Source organism: Ixodes scapularis, unplaced genomic scaffold (assembly GCF_016920785.2).
Source record: "Ixodes scapularis isolate PalLabHiFi unplaced genomic scaffold, ASM1692078v2 PGA_scaffold4__175_contigs__length_147842914, whole genome shotgun sequence".
NCBI lineage: Eukaryota > Metazoa > Arthropoda > Arachnida > Ixodida > Ixodidae > Ixodes > Ixodes scapularis.
Window position 1 is genome coordinate 22,025,901 of NW_024609879.1, and position 24,559 is coordinate 22,050,459.

The 24,559-nt window shown below is 46.1% G+C and overlaps 1 protein-coding gene and 1 pseudogene across 1 annotated transcript in view; one reads left to right on the forward strand and one right to left on the reverse strand.

The window, feature by feature from the left end:
- The window catches only part of LOC115315222 (nicotinamide N-methyltransferase), a 35,524-nt gene extending 11,189 nt beyond the window's left edge, over positions 1-24,335 (reverse strand). The window contains exons 1-2 of the mRNA XM_042293417.1: positions 24,128-24,335; positions 22,976-23,183 (exon numbers count right to left, since the gene is read on the reverse strand). Of these exons, the coding sequence (XP_042149351.1) occupies positions 22,976-23,183; positions 24,128-24,257 (338 nt within the window). The 5' untranslated portion in view covers positions 24,258-24,335. The remainder of the gene's footprint in view (positions 1-22,975; positions 23,184-24,127) is intronic.
- On the forward strand, positions 21,037-22,068 carry LOC121837682 (annotated as a pseudogene).
- Positions 24,336-24,559: the final 224 nt, after the last annotated feature.

Consider the following 24,559-nt stretch of genomic DNA (forward strand, 5'->3'; position numbering starts at 1 on the left):
CTATTTTATGCAGTCCAACTGTAAGGAGCAGGATATTGTCACGAATGACAAATGATGAGGTGGCGAATAACTGAAGAAACTAATCGTTTAATGGGGCGAACTTGTGCCCAAAACAATAGATAAAGGCTAGCGTCGCAGGCGTCGATGTCGGCGTAACAGCAGGATCGAGCACTGGGGTAAGACTGACTCCGGACCGCTACTCGGAGCACCTCTTGTACACGCGTGGGCTTTTGGAGCATTCGGCGTAGAACGTTCGCCGCGTTGAACATTCGTAACTCGATCAGACGACAAGGTTCTTGAACTTCCGAGATTGTCAAGTTGAAAGAATAAATAAAACAGGAGTCCGCTTTCTAGAATCGAACCCGGAGCCTCCGCGCGAGAGCCAAGCGCTGTAGCCATTCGGCCACGCGCTCGCTCGGTAACGTGCGTGGCAATATCACTGATACATGCTACAAAACATTTCTGGGACAAGATAGACGTCGCTTTAGCTATTGGAGAGGAGATGAGACCGTGGTGCCCCAAGCGGTTAAGTTTTGTAGAGTGGAAAGTTTGGCTAGTTGGTAGTTATTCATCTTGGTTTTAAAAGCGCACGAAAGACGAGGACAGAGTAAGAAACACAAAGGACGGACGAGCGCTCTCGCAACTGATAGGTTTTATTGGAACCTCAGAAAACACAAAAAGCATCCCGCCCCTGCCCCCAGATCGCTCATGCGCACCGCAGCTCCTTGTTGTCAAACTACACATCTTAAAAACTGTAAAATCACGATGTTTACGTGTTGACACGTGTCGTTGTCTTTAGAAACGCCAACTCGGCCTCAGTCAATGCAAGGGAGGGTTGGCTTATGCATCCCTCTCCCCCAGAAGGTATCTAAAAGGCCTCCAAGATCTCTCTCGCCCTCTGTTCTTTATACGTGCCAAAAATATTTGTGTCACCGAACGCTGGAGAGCAGCCGCACCTGTCACAGTGGACAGCCAGGTGGCTCGTCCGTCGTTTGTGTTTCTTACTCTGTCCTCGTCTTTTGTGCGCTTTTAAAACCAAGATGGTTTAGAACTGAACGGATGGGGACAACGAATACAATGACTCAGCGCTCGGCTGACATAACCAAACGTGGCGTCAGCGTTCGGCTGGAGTTCGTGTTCTCCAGTGAGGGGGTGGAGAGTCTCTTTTGTTACCACTCCAGCCTACTTGAACAATGCAGCATGCACGGTTCCCAGGTCAGTACAAAAGCCCCCAAGCTCGCATCCTCTGACGACTGCTTTCGGGAGTGATCCTGCGCTTAACATCACTTCATTTAATATTAGTATTTTGGCATTACATCGTGCCTCGTGCTCTATAGAGAAAATTACATGAACATTCCCACACGGCCTGTGGGCATGTGCACAGGCCTGTTGGGTAAACACCGAGCCATGGGGGCAACAGTCAGATAACTGAATATCACGTCCTGCGGCGCACCTTAGACGCATCGTTTAACTACAATCCATACTCCTTATATGGGAAGTTGAATATAAACAAACTAATGATACGGATATGAGTGCATGAATAACAGAGAGAAGCTACATAATAGCCACGACAGTGGTTGCACCTTCTTGAAGTAGGTTGCATTCAGAAAGGCACTCAACGTTGGGAGACGCTTTGTGGGCATTTTGAGAGGTCATCCAGCTCGTAGTTCGTTTCCTGTCCTGTTCTCTGCTTATCAATGTTTCTCCTACGAACAGTGTTCGCGAGAGCAATAAGTGAAGGACTTACGACAAAAAGAAAATAAACAAAAGAAAACCTCAACGTTTTGCCGTAGCAGGGTCAAATATACAAAAGCAAAACAAAATGTCATTTTTTGTGTGTGTCCACTTATCATTTTCTTCTCTTTGCTATTTTCTTGTCACTCAAACCTGCATTGTCGTGGTAGGTCATTCCCCGGTCAGCGTTGCGTCCCAGGGTGGCAATCTTTACTACCATAAAAGCAAACTTTGTTTGAGGATTTTTGGGGGAAACTGTAGAAAACAAATGGCGCCTTTGGGAAGGCGAGGGAAAAACCTCCATTCTACGAACTTTGGGCTGAAATATGAGTCACAATCGGCAACAGAGCGATGTTTTCACGAGCTCAATCAAAGTCACCGTAGCTAATCGAAGCTAGCGACAGGATTTGGTTGCTCGAAAGAATGTTCGTGTTCGCTCGTGGCACGCCCACGCCACTTCATAGCGAAAAACTCAGAAAATGGCGGAATTGCAAAAAATGTATTTGAGATAATGAGTACAACATACTCAAATATGTAATTAAAATAGAGTATCAAAAAGTATTTGCAAGATACCACGATACTTCAAAAAGTATTTATAATACAGTATCTTGAGTAGAGTAGTTGAGATAGGCACAAGTCTGGTTCTGCGAAGTGCTGGTATTAGTATAAATGAAGGTCCGACCCTGAAACAAACCCGCTCACAAAATATTTGCTGCTACGATTCTATCTGCATACCTCCCCTTCGTTCTAAAATATTAGGTGCGTGGCTACCGCTGACCGACGAGTTCCGATGTAGAAGACGCCGCCATCTTGACCTCGGTCGTCGAAAGTCAGTTGAGTTGAGCTATTGTTGGTGACTCAGCAACATTCGGCGCTGCCGTGTAACTCCGGCCGATTTCTTTGAGTCAGCCGTCCTTGGCTCAATGACGGTTGCGAGCTCCTGTGTAGCAGGGCCATGAGGGTGGAAGTCAAAGCCCTTTCATTTCTACGAAGTTATCGAGTAAGCTTCATTTGCATACTTTTAGAAAAAATGGTCTACATAGTCCTTCCTAATAGCCGATTCCCACTTCGGACCGAATCGAGATTTCCGTCCACGGCATTAGTACGACATGACCGGCACGTCACCGATTCCTGTGATCCGCGCCTCCTCCGCGGACGCGTGGATTGATAAAGTCGAGCGCCTTTTCACTCTGGGATTTCTGGCGGGAGATTAAGTTGAAAAGTGTTTAGTCTGGCAACGGTGCAAAATGTTCTTGTTTTTCTTTTTTTAAACCGATTTGATAAAAAATGGCGCACCGCTAGAGTGTACTAGAAAGGACGAATGGGGCCACCGGAGTGATATTTTGGTACCTCCGCATGTGGAAAGAAACGGCTAATCCAAGCCACTTCGCTCGTAGCGCCCCCTCGGCCGCCACAAGCGAAGTGGTTCGGATTAGCCGCTTTTTATATTTTTATACCACCGAGACGTTAGGCGTCACGTACATAAACTCACCGCGACCTGACTTGTTGTCACAACGCCATGCGACATCAGGACAACACCGTGATGTCAACGTCGTCATCAACGTTGACAACGTGCGTTACACGACATAAAGACTGCGTTCTTATGTCATATTGCGCTGACAAAGACGATGGTGTCAACGTTGACGTTGATGACGACGACGACAACGTCACGGGACGTCAAGATGACGGAGTCCTTGTCAATTCAACGTCATATAGGACGCTTTGTGTCAGTTCGTTGACGTCGTTGTCGACATGACACAACTCCACGTCCTGAAGACGTCCCAAAAGCTTCACGATGTCGACGTCATCGTCGACAACGTTACAAGACGTCAAGACTTCGTTGTGACTGCGCGTCGACGTTGATGCTGGCGAAGGCGACGACGTTACACGCCGCCAAGGCTTCGTCGTGACGCTGACGTTCACGATGACGTCAGGAAGACGTTAACGTGACGTCATAGCGATGTCAAACGTTGCGTGGGTCGTCGACGTCAACGTCGGCATCGACGACCACGTCCACGTCGTCCTGGATGTGGCGCGCGACGTCATGACCGCGTTACAACGGCGACTTCATGTCGCGTAACGGCGTCGTCCTCAACGCGACGCGATGTCACGACCGAGTCACAACGGCGACTTGATGTCGCGTAACCGCGTCGTCTTCAACGTGACGTCACGACCGCGTTACAACGGTGACTTGATGTTGCCAAACGGCGTCGTCTTCTACGCGATGCGATGTCACGACGGCCTTACGACAGCACCTTGGCGTCGTGTAACGTCGTCGACGACGACGTCGTGGCGTCGTCGTGTCGTGGTGGTTTGACCTCACCTCTGACGTCAAAATCATAAAAAAATACACTATAGCTTCTAAAGGGCTATATTGCCCATATGACCTGTGTCGTTCCTTGATTGCAGGGAAGGAGGCGCTGCGATCAAAGTGGCTTGGTACCACCTGATCGCTTTCCACATTTTGAGGTGCAACTGAAAGCATGAGCGGAGCCTATAGGCTGTCCCACTCGTACCTTCTAGTGCACTCTAGCACCGCTATGTGTAGTGCGTTCGCTGGTTCATTTTGTCGCGTGATTCTTGGTTCCACGCGTGAAAGAAACTGCAGAAACGACTGACGCGACGCAGATTCCGCTGCTCCTACGGGTCCGTGTAAAAAAAGCCTCCGTCGAAACTCGCCTAGCACGCAGAAATAGTTATTGCACAGTACGTCCAATCAACCTTTCACCGAGCAAGACCTTTCTTTTGGCTGTGGTGTACTTGAGTGTTGTGCACGAGCGCGGTTTGCTTGAAGGCATCTCTAGAGCCACTCGATATGGCAGCCTTATAGAGTGGCTCTAGGCATCTCCAAACGCCCCTTCGCGAGCCCAGTACTTCGTCGCTTCTACGCCGAACCTTTCACGAGCAGGACCATGCCTGCGTCACTGTCATGCCTTGGGTTAGTAAAGCTAGTGGCGCTTCGCGCGAAGCCTATCACGGTGTTTTGTCTCGATGTGTACGTAACAGCGGCGTACGATTCTTTATCGCGGTAGCAAACGTCGATTTCTCTCTTGGAAATCGGAATCACGGTGCGATGTTCGAGTTTCGTGGCACTGTGGAGTGCGAACAGGTTCGGTCCGTCTTCGCTGGCGTCTGCTCGTCGTCTCCCTCGTACGGTTGCGTTTGAGAGACGCACGAACAACGGACATGCCGTCACGTGATCAATCGGTCTGCAGATCAGTCGGTCATGTGAATCGGCCATAAAGGGAGCAACGCTCTTGCAACCCTAGACGTGACTCGTGACGTCACAACTTACAAGGGCGTTCATGTCTTCATTCGTGACGTCACTTGTGACCAGAGTGTCGAACCGGAACCGAACCGAACCGGAAAGCGCAGCCGAACCGAAATCTTCGCCGCCATCTTAGAACTGAACCGGAAAAGAAACATAACGGTAACCGGTTCAAAACGGTCCACGGTAACTTTTTTATAACAAAATGAGTCTTCGAGAAGTATTATTGGTAGCTGTCTTTCTGCGCAGTGAATAAATAGTCATATACCGAATTGGAACGTATAAAAAATTGTGGGTTTTCGTGGCGCATTTGTATTTGCACTACGATTAATCATGCGTCACGTGGTCACGTGACGTCATGGTGTCAAGAAAGGCTGTCAAATAATGTCGCATCACGTGGCCTTGGGACGTAGTTGCGTGACTCACCGCGTCTAGTCGACTTAAGTTGAGTACGTCATTATAGTTCTTTGCAAGTGAAGAAGGCAGGGCGAGGGAGAGGAAGGCCGGGGAGGAGGATGGAGGTGGAATGCTGAAGAGAGGAGGAGGCTTCCCTCTCTCTTCTCCAGCGTTCCGACTGCTTCTTCCTCCCCGGCCTTCCTTCGCTCGCCCTACCTTCTTGGGTTGCAACGGACTACAGATGTATTAGCGTTGTTGACAGCGTGACGTCATACGCCATCACGACTTCTCACCGCGAGTCGCGTGACATCGTGACGTACTCGATTGTCATGAGCCCGAGTCGAGTGCTCGGGTTCTTGACAATCAGCATGGCCAAATATTCGCGTTGGCTCGTGTTCAGTCAAAGATGAGAATAGCCTAACTCTAACACTGGCGGTACACAATTAGCGTCAGATCCCATCTCCGCTTGTTCTAATAGCAAGGCTGAAGAGGGGAAAGCTATTTCTTTCCTCTATTTTATCTGCGTCTGCCATTGAGCGGAGAGATAACCCAAAGGGTGTTTTTGCAAGCTATCAACGTCAGGGATTAGATCTTAGTGGTATTTACTGAAAATACAAAAGTTTTTGTATAAAACATTTCACATGTACGCATCATTGAGGCATGCAGACATGTCTTCGTTGTTGCTGAACTGTCTCATGAAAGTTGTCCCCGAGAATAGAAGCATTGAAAAGACTAAATTTGGCTTATTAAACTGATCATAAATAAAACCACAAGTGTATACGGCAGGGATACCTGTAAAGAAATATTCTAGAAGCTTCCGAAGCAGCGGCTTATATTCTCGCAGTTTTGTTTAAACTTCACAGTTGTTGAGTGCAATATAAAATAAACGGATTATTACTATTAACAAATGACACAAATATAATTGTCCATTTGGTACCCCCAAATGGAGGAGGGAGTCTTTCAGGAATAAAAAAGTATTCTCTGGAGAAACATCGTAGAGTAAAAAAAAAAAATAATAAGGAATAGCGGGAAGGGGGGGGGGGGGGGTTAAGAACGTGCTGTGTTGTAAGGGTCTTTCTGCTCCTCATCTTGGGTGCAGATCAGAAAGCGTGATCCCGCAAAACTATTTCGTTTGCAAAATCACTCCTGCTAGAAAGCGCGTTTTTTTTTTTTTTTTTTTTTTTTGGTGCCAGACATTCGCGCCTTTCCTCACGACGCTGCGTCAAGAAAGAATAATTTTCTTTTCTGAAGCATGAGTTGCGTTGAGCGGGAACCTTCTGCGGGCGTGCAATGTGCACCACGAAATTTGATTTTCTCAGCAAAAAGAATTTTTCGACCACTAGCATATTGTCACGAATGACAAGTGATGAGGCGATAGTAACTGGAGAAACTAAACGTTTGATGGGGCAAACTTGTGCCCAAAAATAAAAAGGGGACAGAAGAAAGCAGAGCGTCGCGGGCGTCGAAGTCGGCGTGACAGCAGAGTCGAACGCTGGGGCGAAACTGACTTCGGCTCGCCACCCGAAGCCCCTCATGTTCACGCGTGGGCTTCTGGAATAATCGGCGTAGAAAGTTCGACGCGTAGAACATTCGGGCCTAGAATAAACAAAAACGTTCTCGAGTTCACCAGAAAATTAAACTGAGAGTATAGATCAAATACGCGGAACTCCAAGGAATCGAACCCTGGGCCTCCGCACGAAAGTCAAGCGCGGTAACCGCTCGGCCACGCACGCGCTTGCTTGCTGACGCGCGTGGCACTATAGTGCGATGATGTCACTTACAACCATGTTAAACAGTTCAGTTTTCCGGTTAAATGAGATCTTCTCAACACATTACTGGGTTTCACTCTAAAGGCTTGTTCGCACGGCCCCGTTTTCTTACGTTACGTTACAAAAAGCACCGGGAAATTTGTGCTGCGTGTTAAGCGTAGCTGCCAATTCAAGGAGGTAGCCTGGCACGCGACATTCGAGACACGAATGTTTCGGTGACGACGAGCTGGGGCCGGTGAGTTGCGGTGGCAACCAAGGACACAAGCTCGTCGTAACGTAGCGTAAGAAGTTGAGCTCGGTTCAACTTTTCACACATCACCGTTTTCTGACGTTACGTCTAAGTCACCGAAACATTCGTGTCTCGAATGTCGCGAACCAGGCCTCCTTGAATTTTTAGCCACGCTTAATACGAAGCACAGATTCCCCGGTGACTTTTCGTAACTTAAGGGCACAGGGTAAGTCCTATACTCCCCATGCATTTGAGGCCATGTTGAGGAACATTTTTCTCGGTGACTATTAGGAGTATTCCTGTCATGTAAATATCATTTTGTTCGAAATATTGTGTTTTATCCACTGAACTAGAATTATTTGAACCAATCTAAAATAAGTTTTTTTTTAAATATTTTTTATTCTAGTACTGAAATTTTAGTTGTTTTCATCTATTAAAAACTTCGTAACTCAAAAACTGCTAGGTGCACATTTTTAATTTTAGTTCAGTATTTTTGAACACCCATGTATGTGGTAGGAATAAAAAATCAACCCTTTATAATGTCAGGTTAAGGAAAAAATGGTACCTATGTACTAAAAAACACTGTTTTGAGATAATTGAGTTTAAAGTGATAAAACTGGTGAATAACAAATTTCTATTGGCACCAACAGCCTCAGAGTCATTTTTTCAATAGCCGCCAGCTTGAAAGGCATTGCTAAAGTCATGTCTTCGCCTTTAGGCTTATCGCCTTGCTTGCCGGGCCTCTCTTGTGACCTGCCATGTCGCTTGGTCCGTAAAGTATATTAGAGTGACGTCAACTTCCCTCAGCCACTTGATGGCTTTCCACACAGGGTTCCATCCACAAAACTTCAAAACATTGGCTTCTGCAATGCTGCCACTATTGAATAAAGGAACAGCATTCAATGGCGCCATTTTGTCGTTACGATCACAAACGATTGAATGTACACACGGTACACACCTGGGAAAAACGTGCACAGCGTCTCGTGATTGTCTTGGTTGAAAAAAAGCTATGCAATAGTTGCGAAATAATTTTTTGAGATCGTCTGTTACCGGACAAGCTTTTAGGTCTTCTGTTGATTTTGTTTTGTTGGAGAATTCATCGATAAACAGGGAGTGTATCCCAAAAGGAGGCGTGGTCACCTGCTACTTGCTTTCGGAAGAAGTGATTTTCAGCCCGAAATATAGCTTTCTAAAAACACTGGGACAATGGAAAATGTGCAGAAAGAACTAAACTTTTCAAATTGCGAAAAAAACTAAAATCAATTTTTTTTCAATTTTACCTTACCCTGTGCCCTTAACGTAAGAAAACGGGTCTGTGTGAACCACGGTGTGAACCAGCCTTAAGTGTGAGCGTACAGAAGTTAAAAAAGCGAGCTCTGTGCTTTCAGCATTCTTGCCAAGCACGCGCGCTCCTGCAGTGCAAGCCCTGGTCACGACCATATGCTCGCGCTTCTTGCATTGGCTGCGTCTGGACTTGAAGGGGCCCTGCAAAGCGTTTCTGGCAATTTTTTTTATTTGCATCGCGTTCGCTCTAACTAGTGAGTGTGGCTCTAGCACTTAGCACATAATAGGGTAAATAAGTTCAGAATTTTTAGCACATTTTTTTTCAGTTGATGACGGGCTTGGTCTGACCCAATGGAGAACCCAAACGACAAGAGCGCGCAACAACCATGCACGATCTCCCTAAATATTAGAAATTAACATCCAGTTATGAAGATGTGAACGCTCCACCAATTTACGGGTGTTCCAAGCAATAACGTGAGTGAGAGTCACGTGGTTTTAGGGATCAGAAGGGGTAACTTGCGCCTATTCAGCCAGTCTTGCCTCTAGAATTCTATGTCGTCTTTATCTGACGCTCTAGACCAATGTCGTCACTGACCTCTCGTGCCTGACACTGACAGGCACTCCTTTCCAAGCAGCATTTGGTTTTCTTCGTCCTTTTGTAATTTCCTTTTAAGGTGCAACGAAGTATTAGCGGCGAGATGTTTTGGTGGCGCCCTCCTACGGTTCCCTCTCGCGACGTCATTACCTTGCGAACAATAAGTTCGATGATGTTTGTAATGAGCGTGGTGGAAGCTTGAAATCATTTTTCTACGAGACCAACACTGCAAACACCACCAAAATTAAAGTTCTTCCATTCCTCCTATTTCCGTTGAAGAGAAATCCTTTGCTGATGTCCTAGTCAACATTTGGCCAATCAAGAAAGGCCAATCACAGCGACGCTTTCGATCGCGCACGTTTCCGATAGCAATAGGGGATGTCCAAATAGTAAAGTTGTACAGTATATATAGCAGTCTCGCGATGATATGTGGCAGACTAATAAAATGTTAGAGCGCGCATGACTGATAATGCACAGAGGTGTAAAATGAGGCCCCAAAACAAGTGCGCGTAAAACCGGATATAACTTTAGCCTCCCGAGAATGTATTCTGCGAAGTTTCGAGCGCGTGCAATCCGATGTCTAAATGTGATTTAAATTAGAAATATAATGTCTGTTCTTCGCGATATTGATGTGTAACTAGGAACATCATAGCACGCATCTCTATTAGAGAAATACAGACGATAACTAACAAAGTCCTGAACAGTTACAAATTCGACGTTTCAAAACACGGTTCGATATTTTCATCAGGGGCGACTATTTGAACGTGAAAAGCTGCAGCTTCTTTTACATCTACGGTGTGTCGTTTGCTTCTTTCACTTTTATTGCGAAACCATTAACTGCCCCATGGAGCGAACCGACGTCATCAGCTTTAAAACCATGCCAAACGACGCCTTTCCCCGTCACAATGTCGCGTGTAGCAGAAATCTGATGGATAGGCTCCCATTGGCTAGCGCGTGTCATCAAGGAACGAGGCTCCCATTGGCTCTCCGTGTGGCGTAGTTCCAAAAAACGCCTCCAGAGAAGCCCTCTCCATGCCAACGCAGCGCACGCAGCGGCCCGGCTGCCGGTAAAGCGCAGACCGCATGGCGCGTTTGTGCTCGCGATTCAGGCGCGTCGGCATCAAACTGACGTCATTTCCTGCGCACAGGCGCGCGTTTTCGCGGGAGCGCTGATTTCTAGCCGACTGAGAACAAGACGCGCGCGCCGAGGCGTCGAAGCGGCTTTCGCCCGATGAGGGTCGGTCGAACTATCACGTGATCCTGCACAGTACGCTGTTTCGTATTCAACACATACCAAAGTTTTGAAAAGCCATTTTAAGTTTCCATATAAAACTTGAAAAGTTGTTTCTTTTGACACACAACCCCGTTTTATTTACTTATTTGTTCATTTAATTCTCATTTTGTAGTATTTGCGCCAACATTTACATCGCGTGTTGAGAATTCTGTTATCTGGCAACGCCGATAACGCGCGGCCGGCGGTGCTTGGCTTTGTCTGCATGCGGGTGCCCCCGCGTCAGCTTCCGCGCGAGCGTTCATAGCGCGTCGCGTTTTCGTGTGTAGAAAAACGCGCCATGCGGTCTGCGCTTTAGAGGTGCGGCGGTGCGGGCCTGACCGCACAGCCCGCTCGGGCAAACACCGAAGAGATTGTACGGCAAAGCTCAGAGCGGCGATGCCACTTCACGAGAGCACAAGCTGAGACGGCCAACGAAACGGGACCGTCCACACCACTAAGCAGAAGACCAACTAAGGAAGCAGAACATTCATGATTTCGCCTTCACAACTCATAAGAAGTGGCCTCAAACTTTTTTCTTCTCCAAGTGCACTAGTCCCTTGACATACGCCGATGGCTTAGTGGCTGTCGACCTCTTGAGCCCGAACTATCAAAACGTCGGGCTCCTAAATGTTTAGAACTTGGTTGGTATAGGTTGTTATTCCTCAAATTTTTGACCCAACCAGACGGAGTTCCGTCAAACTTGTTTACGTTTAAAACCTGCATCTCTATACCTTTGTTTTTGCATTACGGCGTCCTGATGGGATAGTTTTGAAGAACACCATTTATAATCTCTCTTTCTGCACATTTCGTGTATTTGCCTTCAGAAATTTAATGTGAGCACACAGTCATTTTTGGCGTAGCCCGCGACCCGGTGTTTTACACTGCCGAACAGCGAACAAAAACGCGCGTTCCGCAGACCCAACAGATGGCATATTCTAGAGTACCATCCTCCCGGGTCGGTGTCAAGCGGTTATGTGAACTTCATACAGTCCAATTTATTGATGACAATAAAAAAAAAAATATATATATATATTATCGCTGCTTGAAGACTTGAGAATATAAGTAAAGGGTCGATCTTTCTAAAGATACGCATCGTAAGTAAATGCCTCCCCAGAATATCTTAAGTATGCTCTGCAAACCTTTTCCGACGTTTTTACCCTCCATACCCACGTGTATAAGTGATCTGGGAGAACTTTAGACAAATGTTTTATTTTGAAGCTCATTTAAATAACACATGTGTTCCCGACGCATATTCAACTTCTCAAACATATAGAAGTCTGTTGCTCCTTTTATGTGATGAACAATAATTGTATGTGTCTGTGGGCTGGCCGAAAACTAAGTACACACGGGAGCGTGGCGAACTAAGCCGATCATGCACGCAGACCGCCAGAAATTAACCTATTAAGGCCATGGTCCCACTAAATGTGGCAATTCAGGTACTTTTTGACAGCTCATTACTCATCGCCTTTTGAATACTGTTTTGTGCAATTGATGTCGTTCAAAAGGCAATGCAATCCTTTTTCATTTGATATTATGTATTATTCGTTTATACTGTTCAAGCGCATTTAATCGTTTGCGAATATGATGGCACGGAACCTCACTTGCTCCGCTGGTTCATATTTTATGAACGATCCATTAAAGATAACACGGTTCCAATAATGCAGTTTTGTTGAGATGATGTCGGAGCAGAATGTAACGATATCCTTTTTTGGTATTTGCACTACTCTATTTTTATCTCTCCAAATATTGCCCTAGAATTGTCATTTTTCAGCACAAATGTGTTTTTAATGACAAACGCTAAGGCAATGAAATTAGCTACAGATGTAGTGCTTATGATTGGTAATATGCACAAAAAAAATTAATGTGGTGTAAATGTTTTTTGTTTAGATATTCTATATCAAACGTAGCACTTTTAGTGCTTCAAGTCTTGGTGCTTCAAATGCCGCTGAGGCAGTAATTAAACTATGATAAAATCTTTTATAACATTTAGAACTACAATGTTTGCCCAGGAAACGGACGATAGCTTTTTTTCATTCTCAAAATCATTACGCTCTAGGAGCCCTTCAAGCTTACCTGTTTTGACGCATATCTTTTATGGACATCAAACAGATTTATTGGCCTCTGATAACATTTATCCTATGGAATAGATATACATTGCGATATATTAGATTTTCACAATGATCTTGCTTTGGTCTTTGATAGGTGTAAAGCTTAGCTAATTTTAAAAAACAATTTTAAAAGTTTGGGTATTTTGCTGCGCTACCTGGTGGATGGCTGACAAAACTGCTGATTTCTAATGTTCAAGAAATATTCGAGGGCGGCGTTGGCGTCTGTATATATCATCATCAATGTCCGTGTCTTTTTACCTTCACATTTAGAAAATATATTGGAAGATTTACTATCGAAAAATGAATGCTTTAAGTACTTGGTCAGGTTAATAAATCTAAGATAAATAATCACACAAGTGTAGCGTGATATAATGTGTTCATTATTCGATATGATTGAAATCAATAGACAATAAAGGCGAAAAGAAAAAGAATACCTCCGAGTTCAATTCATGCTTAGAGCCACTAAATGAGCTGCGCTTAAAGTATTGGCACTTTTTTCCCCAAAATTGTTTTGGACGCCGCCAATTTGGGTCTTGTGCAGAGCAAACGCAACTGCCGATCGTCGTGACTCAAAAGTGCGACTTCCTCATCATTAGTTCCGATGCTAGGAAGCCGATCGAAATTGCTTTGCTTTGTCGTGAATTGTTTGAACATTTGTGGAGGACGGAAAAGCGTTTCTTGTGAATTTAGATAAAGCGTCAGATAACTGGCAACCATGATTTCAAACCACAATGTGGCTAATCGTCGTTACTCTAAAGTGTAGCTAATTTACTGGCACTAGCGGGAACAATGAGGAAGAGGCAGGCGTCAAACGGTAGTGGCTTGTGGAATCTAGGGTGCCTCAATGATTTTCTGTTTAGAGTGATGCCACCCTTTGTAGTACCCGATGCCGACAGCACGCGCTCACGGGGAAAATACAAAGAAATCGACGAAAACAAAATGTCGCCATAGCACAGTCAGCGCCACAGACGCGTGCAGGGACACGCTCTTTCACGCGCTTCTGAACAAAAAATAAATCTAAAAGTGGGAACAAAATGGCCAGATGTCTCCACCCTAAGCAAAGCGCACATGAAGCACCCTAGTGGAATCCACGGGGCTTACGTCATGGCCCCTCCATGTATTACAAGCTTCTTGAACAAGTGCATGAATAGTGTCATTAAATAAGCTACGCTTGAGAGTAGCGACACTTGTCCATGTTGTGGCTTAAAATCATGGTTGCCACTTATCTGAAGCTTTATCTGCAATCACAGGAAACGCTTTTCCGTCCTCCACAAATGTTTAAACATTTTGCGACAAAGCAAAGCAATATTACATGAGCTTCCTAACACCGAATCTAATGCTGAGGAAGTCGCACTTTTGAATCATGACGATCGGCCGTTGCGTCTGTTCTGCCCAAGCACGAAAATGGCGGCGCTCACAAGAATGCCGGGGAACGGAGTGCCGATTCTCCAAGCGCAACTCATTTAGTGGCTCTAGTTCCCGCGAACCTCGCTTCCCCTGACTGAAATTGAAACTGAATATGAATAATACAATAATATTATAGCTTATTTAGTTATAACTAGGGTGTGTATTTTCCGGTTTTAACCGAAAAACACCGATAAACATCCGTCGGTGACGAAAATATAAAATCGGTTAAAACCGAAAAACACCGGTGGTTGGCTATTTTCGCCCTGGTTAAAACCGAAAAACACCGGTCGTTGCTAGTTTCCGACCTAGCGAAACCCTTTCCCCGTAGAGGTTCGCCAAACGTGTTATCTCGTGGATCCTGCATTCTTCCAGTGTTTATACAGGGCTTGCAGGTGGCGTCAGTCCGCCCCCTTCCTGGGGGTCAAAAGCGTCTAGTGAACGCAGTGGAAGCTAAGCTCTCATACGCCTTTCACTTATAGTATCTCCCATGGCCCCCTTTTGTGGAAAAATTAACGCAGTGGGGGGTAGGCTCTCACGTGCCTTTTCCTCATTGTGTCTGGCCAAGTGATGTCGGTTCAAGCCATGTATTCAGAGGTTGCTCTGGTTCCTGGAAGACACTGCCAACGTCCGTGTCGTACAGGAGCGTGCGTTTTCATAATTGCGGGTTGCGAACCGCTAGGAACGTGCTGCCATGACGGCAGCACGTTCCTTGCGTGTAGATGCAAGCATGAAAGTATGCTTGCATCTACTATGATAACCAAGTGTGAGAAATAGTTGCTTCCTAGAGAAGAAGTGTATGAACTATGTGAATAAAATTGGAACTCTTTGTCTGTGATCAATCGCTTTTTTTTTCACCGATAATCACCGATTTTAGCCTCGTCGTAACACGTTCCACCGAAATACACCGGTGTTTTGAAAATAAATAAACACCGAAAAACATCCGCCGATTTTTCTCGCAAATAAACACCGGAAAGTACACACCCTAGTTATAACCAACTACACATAATAAGCGGAGGAAGCGGCCGGGTAGGCGAAACGCGGGTTTTATGTGCGACCGTTCTAACTACAATGTTGTTCTAACCGTCTCAAAAGAGAGAACGCGCCGGCTTGCGCTGGTTTAAAAAAAGTCGATCCAAAGAAAAGAGGCGGCACGCTGTGGTTCTTTCTGATTGTGCGTCTAATTTATATACAGGTATTTTTGAAGGTCAGCGATGGACGTCGATCGTCTCGACGTAATGTGACATAATAACATTGTATAAATAATAAACATAATGAAGGACTGAGCGACTCAACTTTTGAATTCTTGGATTGTAATATGGCTGTTGCCTATTATTTTTACTCTTGATGAAGAGCAGTATGAGGTGACAAGGTAATGATTTAATAATGGGGCTCTATAAGGACGACGACATTAGTGGGTGTCAAACCACAACGTACAGTGCCAGACTTGTGTCAAGTATCGTGTACCCAAAAACCTTTGTTCACCCGCATCAGAATGAATAAATGAGGATGCTGCTTTACAACGGTACGTGGAACAGGAAAACTGCACTGTGCAAAAGTGCGACTTATTCGTTAATATAAAGAACAAATTTCTAGCAGCATTCCCTGATTGACTACTTGGAACGAAAGGGCCTGGTTGACGTAAAGTGTCCCGTTCCTAAAGATTCTTTAAGCCTACTGAAACCGCACAAGGGTATGAGGTGAAAAATAAGAAAAAGGAGCCTGCTGTGAAAGGTCCAAATCACCACCATAGCTTCTACTACCAAATACAAGGGCAGTTACACAATACACAAAGAGAGTTTTGTGATTTTGTTATATTTACACTCAAGGGCATTGATATCCAGCGTATTCAGAGGGATGACACCTTTTGGTCAACCAACATAGAGCCTTTTGTACAAAAGTTTTACGTGGAAGGCCCGACTGCTGCTGAAATTCGTCGCGTAGATGAGTGGTCCGACCGAATAAACTGCCATTGCTCCCGATCCGGGAATCTCTCGATCTTCGTTTGTAGGCCATAGTATCATGAGATCGAGGAGTGTGGCTCTTCGTCTGCCGAACATTGCTTCCGCGGGTGTTTTTACCGTGGAAGATGAGACCGTCGCGTGCTGCCGGAACAAAAACCTGGCGATTCTTCACTGAACTGCTTCTTCCGTAAGCTTCAAGACGGCTTTCTTCGTTTCGCACACCATCTGTTCTGCTTGCCCGTTAGTGGCAGGGTGGTATTTTGCACTAATGTGGTGCCTAATTTTTTTTTTCAAAAATTTGTTTAATTTATTTGGAGCAAGATTTGGCGCGTTATCAGAGAAAAGTATTTTCGGTAGGGCAAAGGTAGGGAAAAGAGAGCATAGAGCGTCAATGACGCGTTTGGACGTATCGACCATGACTCCGCAGATGCGGATACGTTTCGCCACCCACCGACTGAATAGTGGATCGTTTTTAGTTACCGTTCCTGGTAGCGCTTTACTCGGGAAAGACTTCGAGTCTTTCCACAAAGTTAGCCCAGGTGCCAGCACTTTCGTCGAAAACGGTAAGTGTTCGAAACGTCGACAACGTCTGTAGCGACGTGCTGCACGTGCTTGACACTGGACGCTTACCATTCGCTGAAAAGAACTTGCTTGTTCGTCTGCAATGAGTCGTCCGATATCAGGTCATCACCGCAACTAGATCTCCCGACAAAACAGGTCTTCATTGTCCGCATGGACATAGTTAGCAATCACGTGAACTTATAAATTCCCGAACTCTCATAGCTTGCCGTCACTAAACGCCGCTCATTCATAGCGTCTTCATTGCAAATAAACGGCTTCCTATTTCTTCTGATGATTTTCATCATATTCCTTCTAAGTTGTACCTACAACATGTGTGTCGGTACTTCCGAAAATATTGCAACGGCGTTTGTTTTCTGGGAACTATAATTAACAACCTTTACAACATCTTCCGGATCCCGTGAAACACAATATTTCGTGACACCACTTTTCAGTCGTCATTATAATGGCGAGGTAAGTACCGTAAATCGCGGAGCAGTTTACTAAACGTCGGCTTCCTCTGGTGCCTTGGAAGGCTGAGTCTACTGAGCGTGCATTCTTGTAGAAGAATTTTTCATTGACAGTATATCGACACGTCAATAAACAATTGATTCCTTCTTGGTAAGATTTATAGCGAATGCCCGTGACTTGCAACAGGTGTTAACTGTACGGAGCTACGCCGTGGTGAGCTAGAAAACCTTTAGCACCCAACCCAACGCGCGACTTGGAGGGCATTTTCTCCAGGGACCGTAGATTATTTAAACAGCAAAATGAAGAATAGTTTTTTTTGTCGATTTTACGTAGCATGCTTCCTTAATGCTAAGATTCAAAAACTGTAAATATACTTTCTTTCATCATATTTCGAGACTGTTCAGTCCTTCACCCAGAGCGCAGTAACTCTTGCGTAAATGAAAAGTGCGAAAGACAAGGACAACCAACTAGGTTAACCAACTAGGCTAACAAATTATTGTGCCGCAATAACTCTCGCGGAGGGGTCAACAGGACATCGCAGAAGACAGCCACATTGGCCATTGTACGATAGGAGGTACGGTTCAGAACAGCGTTCCAAGATGAATATCCGCCGGTCGACCGCTCAAGCAGCCTTCAACTCTTTAGTGTAAAGCAGAATGACAACCTGAGACACCCTTCCCCCTCCGATCACGACCCGACCAGCTTCATCAACACCCGACAGTTTACGTCATCTCCTCTTGCTGTCACACCACTCATACGGGAGCACACGGTCACATCAGCGAAAATTCCAGTCTTCGTTCACAACACACAACACTGCCATCGCGATGTTGCTGCTATGTTGCTGACACGCAGAAATACAAAACAATGTTCATCGCCGGTTGGCACACGGCGCAAAACAAAACCGAACGAACTCAGTATAGAAGACACAGCACCCGGCAGGAAAACCCAGCGGCAAAATCTACCTGTCTTGGACGCAGTTTCCGCGGTTGCCATAACGTCGTCTACGTCGACACTAGAGCCACTAAATGAGCTGCGCTTAGAGTATCGGCGCTTCGTTCCCCGACATTGTTGTGGGCGCCGCCATCTTGGGGCTTGTGCAGAGCAGACGCAACTACCGATCCTCATGATTTAAAAGGTACGACTTTCTCAGCATTAAATTCGGTGTTATGAAGCTCATGTAATATTGCTTTGCTTTTTCGCGAACTGTTTAAAGATCTGTGAAGGACGGAAAAGCGTTTCTTGTGATTTCAGATAAAGGTTCAGATAACTGGCAACCATGATTTTAATCCACAATATGGCCAAGTGTCGTTACTCTGAAGCGTAGCTTATTTAGTGGCACTAGTCGACACGATTGTTCCGCAATCTGGAGGCGGCCATCTTAGCCCAGTGTACGTAGCGCTGCTGGCACGGCTCCGGAACATCGTTGTTTCTAACGGCTTCGTTTGCTGGTTTGAAAAAAAAAAAATAGTGCTAAAAACGTCACGGCAATCTAGATGATCTGCATGTTGGACTGGGAGATGAAATTACAGGCGGCCCGCGTTGCCGTTGAAGCTGAATCATGACAACAACGTTTATTAAACAACGGGCGTGGCTTGCTCGAAAAACGAAACAGAAAGAAGATGAAGCGGGGGGGGGGGGGGGGGGGCAGGATCTCCCACTGATCTCTTTTATGACGCATAGCCGCTCTTCGAGCAGGGCATGGAAGCAATAGAAGCCGGAGGTCTAGAACTCATCAACGATGTTACTAGACCAACCAGACACTTGCTAACCAGCTGTCAGGTAGACACCATAATCGACGTCACCCTGGCCACGCCGACAAAAGCTCGCAAGTTAAGCTGGGATACGACGCAGGACGCTTAGGGCAGTGACCACTTTCCCATCATTATGGACGTCGCCATTGGAGGCAATAATCTCAAGCAAAAAAGACCAACGTGAACAATAATCTGGGACAAACTTGGGTAAAACCAGAAAGAACAAGGAGATGTCTTGGAACTATGTCAAATCACCGGGCTACTCGCAACAGCTACAAAGATTGCCACAGGAGTAAGGCAAGTCTCTGAAGGCACGCCAGAACCAGGCTAGCATCTCCTCGCGTTACAGAACAAAAGTACTAGAGCCTTAGAAAAATACCGCCAAGGGAAACAAAAGAAACACCTAGACAAGGTCAACTGTCTAACGGGAAGCAAGCATATACGCAAAACAATTACCCATCGACAGATGGCTAGGCTACTGCGAGTCCTTCGACGAAAAAAATAACGTTAGAGACGTGTGGAAGACATTCAAATCCATGTCAGGAAAAAAGAAAAGAGTCAGCCCTGTCCCGGTCATCGCAGTCCTCTCCAATTAAAAAAAAAAAAAAACGGAAGAAATTCTCAATAAATTAAGAGACATCTTTTTTTCACAATCCAAAACAAAGGCGGAGGCAATCATTTACCACCCAACCCATTCGGCGCCTGCAGACAAGCCGGAGGTTCTCCCCTACACAGAGTGGGAACTCGGAGCGGCGATACACAGTGCAGTGCAGTGCACTGCACTGTGTATCGCTGTGTCGCTTCCGCACTGTGTAACAGTGCAGAAGTAAGAGTGCGCCTGGAGAAGACGGAATTACAGTGCCCGTGCTCAGAAACGCACACCTCGCCACTAGTCTTGTTATCCTCAAATGGTTTAGCGAGATCTGAGAAAGCGGGCAACTTCCCGAAGAATGGAAACTGTCCCTGGTCACACCAATACCTAAACCAGGGAAGCCAGCAACTGACCCCAGAACGTCCGACCAATTTTCTAGACCTCAATCATGGGAAAACTTATGGAAAGAATGGCACTCGCAAAGATTCAGCGCAACGCTGAAACCCTCGGCATCTTTCATTCAACGCAAACAGGATTTAGATCGCGCTTGGGAACGCATGACAGTCTGCACATATATACACAGACGTCGTAGACTTGCACCCAGGAAAAAACAAACAAATGCGAGTGATCATGTCTATCGATGTAAAGAAGGCATTCGATTCTGTCCCCCGTCAGTAAGTCATTGGGAAGATAGAGCAGCAAGGCCTCACGGGTAAACAACTAGACTTCGTAAAATCATTTCTCTCGGGACGGGTCTACAAAATCCGAGCCGGATATGACAAAGAATGTGGAGAAGGAACCCTTCAAGAAAACAACATTCGAGTTCCCCAGGACGCTGTAGTGTCACCTACACTATTGAACATCGTCATGGCACCACTGCTCTGGCAAGTTTATAAAATACCCGACCTCAGGGCGACAATGTACGCTGATGATATCACGATCTGGACGTATCAAAGGCCTCCCGAAACCCAAGTTGTCGCTTTGCAGAGGGGACTCGACACCATTAAATAATATCTTGCGGAAGTGGGAATGTTCCCATCGCCAGAAAAAAACAAAATATATCATCTACGGCCGCGATCAAGACAACAAAAACCTAGGTCTTACCTTTGCGGGAGACCCAGTTCAAAAAAAAAAAAAAAGGACTCCGTTAAAATTTTTGGAATTAACTTTGGGTACAAGCCAAGGATAAGCAAAACATGGCTGGCCGAGATGACCAAGAACTAGAAAATAGGTATCAATCTCGTCCGAAAACATACACAAAAATGGGAGGAGCTGGGAGAAAAACAGCCAAATAACTCGTGACTGCAGTGCTAGCATCCAAAATAGCATGTGCGGCGAGATTCTACCAGCTCACGAAAACCCATTTTTCCAGATTTGAAAGAATGCTCACCGGAGCACGAAAAACCATCCTCGCGCTTCGACAGGCAGAAGAAGTAAGCAAGTGTATTGTCCTCCCAGAACTCGCATACCTCATGAACCAACAGAAGGAGGCCAAACTATCCCGTCTACAGCATACAACCGAAGGAAGAAAAATTGCCAAGTTCATGGGAATCAAGATAAAAGACGCCCCCATACCACGGAGAAAGGCACCGTGGGAACTCATTGACATAACTGACGGGTGCAAACCTCTCTCAAGAAACATGAACGCTGCGCGGCACAAGAAAAGACGAGAATTATACGCTCGCAAGCACAAGAAGGAGCTGGCTAAGCTTGGTGAGGACGAAAAAAACATAATCGTCTATGTGGACGCCAGCATTTCCTCTATGGGTTGGGCAACAGCAGCCAGATATATCCAAGGAAATGTGGCCTGGACAGAGACCGAAGGTAACCCTCGACGCCACCACACGCCGGGTTTCGCCGAACGGGAGGCGGTGTTGCAAGCCATCCGAGGGGCAGTGCACCTCCTGCAATACGAACAACAGCTAATCGTCTATACGGACTCGCAAGACACCACCAGAGAACTCCAGAAATACAGGTCTTCTTCTAGCCCCACCACTGACGCTATCTTCGCCTTTGCAATCTCGCTATACAGAACCAAGATAATTCAAATTAATGTCAGGTGGACTCCCGGGCACGAAGGCATTTCGGGCAATGAGCTGCCCATGAGGCTGCTCAGCAGGCGATGAGGAGTCAGACGCAACCGTCCCTGTTGTCTCAGTCCTCTACGGCAGGCTCAACACTACAGCAACAAGACACTGAGCTTCCCCCCTTACGACCCAGGGGAGGAACTCCGGCTAGCCCAGAAGACACGAAAACATCTTCTGGCAAGATCATGGACCCCAGAGCAACATTCTCTTCCTAGGGAAGAATTCAAGAGAAAAGAATCAGTGATGCTCCGCCGCCTAAGAGCAGGAGGAACAGTCACGTCCAGGTTCAGATACCGAAGGGACCTGGCAACACTTAAGAAACAACAACCCTACGCTATCCCTCCCGACCCCAAATGCCAGTGATGCCAAGCCGAGGAATCCATTCCCAGACTTAAACACCTACTCTAAAATTGTGAGGCCCTCTTCACCCTCAGAGCACTCATCTTCAGTAAGGTGGCGAATGATCAAAGACCTTCCAAACTGCAGGACTGGACGCACCCAACGGGCGACACCTCAGGCAAGACCAGGATCCTCAGATCTCTCTTAGAGTATATTTCTGAGGGAAGCCTGGGAAACTCCATCTAACACTTTTAACCTAGGAGCCTTAAGGCCACCGCGTCATGAAAACTTCGAGCCTCCGGAGATATATATATTTTGTTGTCTTTAAATAAACGTATTCACCTGCATCCGAGCAGGGCGTAAGTGAAGCCACCGGAAGTTTGATGCTTGTCCCGGAAGTCGGGCGTCTGCTGGACTTCCTAGTGCATTCAGTCGATCTTTTGGTCCGTACTTCCCGGTGTCTTTGAGTGAGTTTTAATAATCATGCTTCGAATTAAATCCCGAAAATGAGGCATTTGAACTTGGGACGTATGTCTCCTTCCTCCCTTCCTATTGCGTCCGCTGGGGGGCGCGACGATAGAATCGACAAAGACGCGCCGTGCCTTTTTTTCTTCTGAGAGTGCACTTTCTCAGAAAGGAGCTTTAACCGGTCCGAGTGACTAAGCATAGAATATCCAAATGAGCCAAAAAGCGGGTGTCAGAGAGAAAACAAAAAAGGCATGAGAAGTTCGTTAGTTTATTCGTTGTATTTATTTAAGGAGAGTTTCTATGAAGGAGTAAAATCTCAGGCAAGTTGGTGAATAAATTTTATATCTCAAATCAAGATAATAAAAAAAAAAAGACAGCGATACACCCACGGTGTGTGCACATACACGTTTTTCTATCTTTAAATTGTCTTAGGCTGAAATACTGAAAATGTCTAAGTATTGCCTCACAGTATGAATCAACAAGCCGTTTGAGGTCGCCCGATGGGAGTAACGAGCAAGCCATTAAATGTCAGTTATTTCAAGACGTGTTAACCCTACCAATGCTGAGTCGGAAAAGGAGGACTCAACAAACTAAGATTTAAGTGCTACTCTGACTGAATAGAATAAGCACAGAGCACGTTTTAACGCTATACCCAGGGTCGTTTTTGAAATCTGAAGCTCGTTACCTGAATCCTTCGAGCCTCGCCAGAGACTCGCTATAGCAGGACCAGTCGAGAGCGTCGGGAGCATTCTTCAGCCATTTCTCCACCTCCACAATGTTCCCGAGCACGTAATCGCTGAGCACGACGTCCTGCACGCGCTTCGTGGCTGGGAACACGTTGTAGGTTGTGGGCCCGCAACCAACGTCCAGAAGGCTTCGCTTCCTGTCCGGCACTGAAAAGAAATCCGCAGGAACGTCTGTCAATCATCCTCTCAAATCTCGTTAGACGTCACGCACACCGTATGAAGCCTGATTTGACGCAAACACTTGATGCGCGTAGGCACGCCACATTACATTGGTTGCTCCACTGCACTTGAAGACATCACGACGGGTCGAGCACTGTCCGTTCCTGCTTCGGTGACGTCCAAGCGCATCACTCGGGGACAACTTTTCTTCGCATTTCCTAAGAGAACGCACGCGCAGCTTTATTCAGCGCTCGAAAAGGGAGAGGGCTCGCGTGGGGGCCCGCACCTTTACTTGCACTGCGAATAAAACCCCGCATCGTCCTCCGTCAGACTACCACTGCTTTCCCTGCAATCAGCAATCTACCTTTTGAGTTTTTTTTTTTCTGTGGAGAATGACAAAAAAAAAAAAAAACAAACAACATTAGCATTTTGTGTATCTTCTAAGTTATAGCTAATGGAATACGTGCACGGATAAAGCAATAACCCAAAAAGCAAGTAGCAGGACTTTTATGCATCTTTAATTTTTGCTCGCACTTTATCGCCGATTTGTACCCTCTCAAAATTATATCTCAAATGGATTACACATGATCCAGTTAACTGTACTTGTTTAAACGTTTCCGCGCTTATTCTTAGGGAATACATTCACCTCCAGTCTCTCGAAACATTTGCGGACTCCATCCTTCCATCTAGATCTTAGAAATACAGGCGGCCACAGCCTCGAATATCCGCGGCTTATTATCCCGCTTTTCAATACGTAACAAAGAATCAGATTGCTATTATAGCATTATATCTGCAGCCTCAAGTACTCTTAACATTCGAGGTTACGTTCAAAGTAGTACGCTCGTGCATTTTAAAAGAGGTGAGTCTACGGGGCATGTTTAAGTCAGAGACCCCAATGAAACGAATATCAAAGGCAATAAAAACTGGCTTACGGGATTTAAATATCGAGTGAAGTTCTCTCTGGTGGAAGTGTCTCAGGAAGCTGTGAGCACTAACCAAGCCTGGATAATCGGCGGCGACAAATTCTCGCCTGTACTTGCTCCTAAGTTCATCGAGATCCATGGCCTCTCTCGTACCGTTGAGTTGGACTCGAGACTATATCTGCATTGCTCGACTGGGAATTCCTGCGTTAACCGCAATCTGGACGTCAGACACGGGACTATATCTGTATTGTGCGACTGGGAATCCCCGAAAAAACCATTATCTGGATGCGTGCCTATCGAGAGTCTGGGCATCGACACTATTACGCTTTATTGGGCCACTACTTCTGCGGAACGCAGACGGGGGGACGGGGGGGGGGGGGGGTGGCAGCTAGCGAGCCTTTATTTCAGAGAGGGAGCAACTGAGACCACAAAGAGCGTTGG